This window comes from Pterocles gutturalis, unplaced genomic scaffold (genome assembly GCF_000699245.1).
Source record: "Pterocles gutturalis isolate BGI_N339 unplaced genomic scaffold, ASM69924v1 scaffold703, whole genome shotgun sequence".
Lineage (NCBI taxonomy): Eukaryota > Metazoa > Chordata > Aves > Pterocliformes > Pteroclidae > Pterocles > Pterocles gutturalis.
This window is the reverse complement of record NW_010117685.1, coordinates 310-2,014: the sequence shown is the minus strand read 5'-3', so window position 1 is coordinate 2,014 and position 1,705 is coordinate 310. Positions and strand designations below refer to the sequence as shown.

Below are 1,705 nucleotides of genomic sequence, written 5' to 3'. Positions count from 1 at the left end.
AGTTCACAAAATAGATGGTGGTTTGTGGAAAAGACTTTTACCCAATTAAGAACAAGGAAATTACAAACCAGACCTCCACTTTCTAAAAATAAGAAGTTTACTCAGTCTTAGAAAACTACAAGCTAGCAAATGTACAGATAGCTGGCTGGTGCTAACACCACAGTTCAGACAGTGTCTTTATATGGTCTTTTTAAAGCCTGTTGCCATGGCACGTTCTGATCACTTGCTACTTCTGAGGCCAATGTAAAGATCTGATCATTTCCCCAGGTCATACTTACTAGTTTATCTTATGTACATTTATACATATTTGTAAGTGCTAGGTAAAAGTCTGAAAAATAAAATTTCCAGTACTATGGTGTTCATAACAATAAGTCTTGTTATTGAGCTGCCAAGAATGCTAACAATTAATAAATGTAATAGTGCAAATTTACTCTGCAAGGCCTACTGCAGAGAATCACTTTATAAATACAGATTGGGGTTGAAAATTGGTGTAGAAATTAAGTAAGATGTCTTGGAGAAACTGACCCTTCCTAGATCTTCTTCACTCCCTAGCAAGTTGCAATCATTTTGACTCACAGGCTATTAAATCACTGAAAGGTACTGTCCAAACTATGGCACTGTCACTTTAAAGTATACCACTCTAATGTGTGCCAGATCTTCACAGCTGTGACATGGTTTAAATTCCATAATCCATCCCCAGAGGTGCCCACCCAAAGTAAAAACCAAATTTATCCATCCATTTTAAGGTGATCCATCCACAGACTATATCTTAACCTGATACAGTCATCATATTGTAGCTTTTGGAAGGGCTAGTTCTGCCCAAGAGAAGTTCCTCCTTACAGCTTATTCTGCTGTCTACCATTTGCATGTTGGTGTTATTTTGGCTACCTCCTGCTGGTGCAGCTTCATACAGCACACAGATTGAGCCATCCTCTCCAATACGATAGGACACTTCATACGGGTCAACCCATAGAGTGAGTTCGCTTGGAAGAAGCTGGAACAGTTCCTGACTGCTCAATCCAATCCGCTGTGCTGCCTGTCCAATGAGAGGATCCATTTTATGGTTGATCCGGATACATCGGTAACCTGATCCCTTGCATGGCTTTTCTGGGAACCAGTGGTGTTTATAATGTTCTATAAAATAAAAAAAAAAATATTATCCTCCTTAATTCTGTATTCAAAAAGATGTACAGTGGTCATTGTTCTCGTGCAAATTTCACACCTCAAGATGTTTAAAAGCTTATTACTGTAGCATCAAGTGACCTGAAAAATCATCACAGCCTTTATTTTTGCTGCCAATTTACATAAGCACCATGTCCCTTGGGAAGTACCCATGTACAAAGTTACTGCTTTGTGCTGCCGTATACAGAGAACAACGTTTAACGTCTGAAAGGAGTGAAATGCAACTTCCTTGCATTCATAGAAACAAATACAAAAATACAGAAGTGATGACATACATAGCAGAAAAACTCAAGGGCTTCAAAACTCCATGAGCCAAGAAGGAAAAAAGCACCTTTCCAGCATCCTCTTGAGACCACACCAATGCTTAGTTCCTCACATTCTAAGAACACCCAAAAATAACTAGGGAAGGAGTTGGGCAGCGCTTACCAACTGACTCAGGCTGTATTTCACCACTGCTCTTCCCAGACAGTTTTCCAAGGCGAGACACCAATGACTTCACTTACCTTAGGAGTTTTATCCCACC

The 1,705-nt window shown here is 39.6% G+C and overlaps 1 protein-coding gene across 1 annotated transcript; it reads right to left on the bottom strand.

The window, feature by feature from the left end:
• Window positions 1–769: 769 nt before the first annotated feature.
• On the bottom strand, window positions 770–1,134 carry BTG1 (B-cell translocation gene 1, anti-proliferative; the record flags this gene model as incomplete). The annotated part of the gene is made up of 1 exon (XM_010075852.1): window positions 770–1,134. A coding segment is annotated over one exon (365 nt), but the record flags the coding sequence as incomplete, so codon positions are not given.
• Window positions 1,135–1,705: the final 571 nt, after the last annotated feature.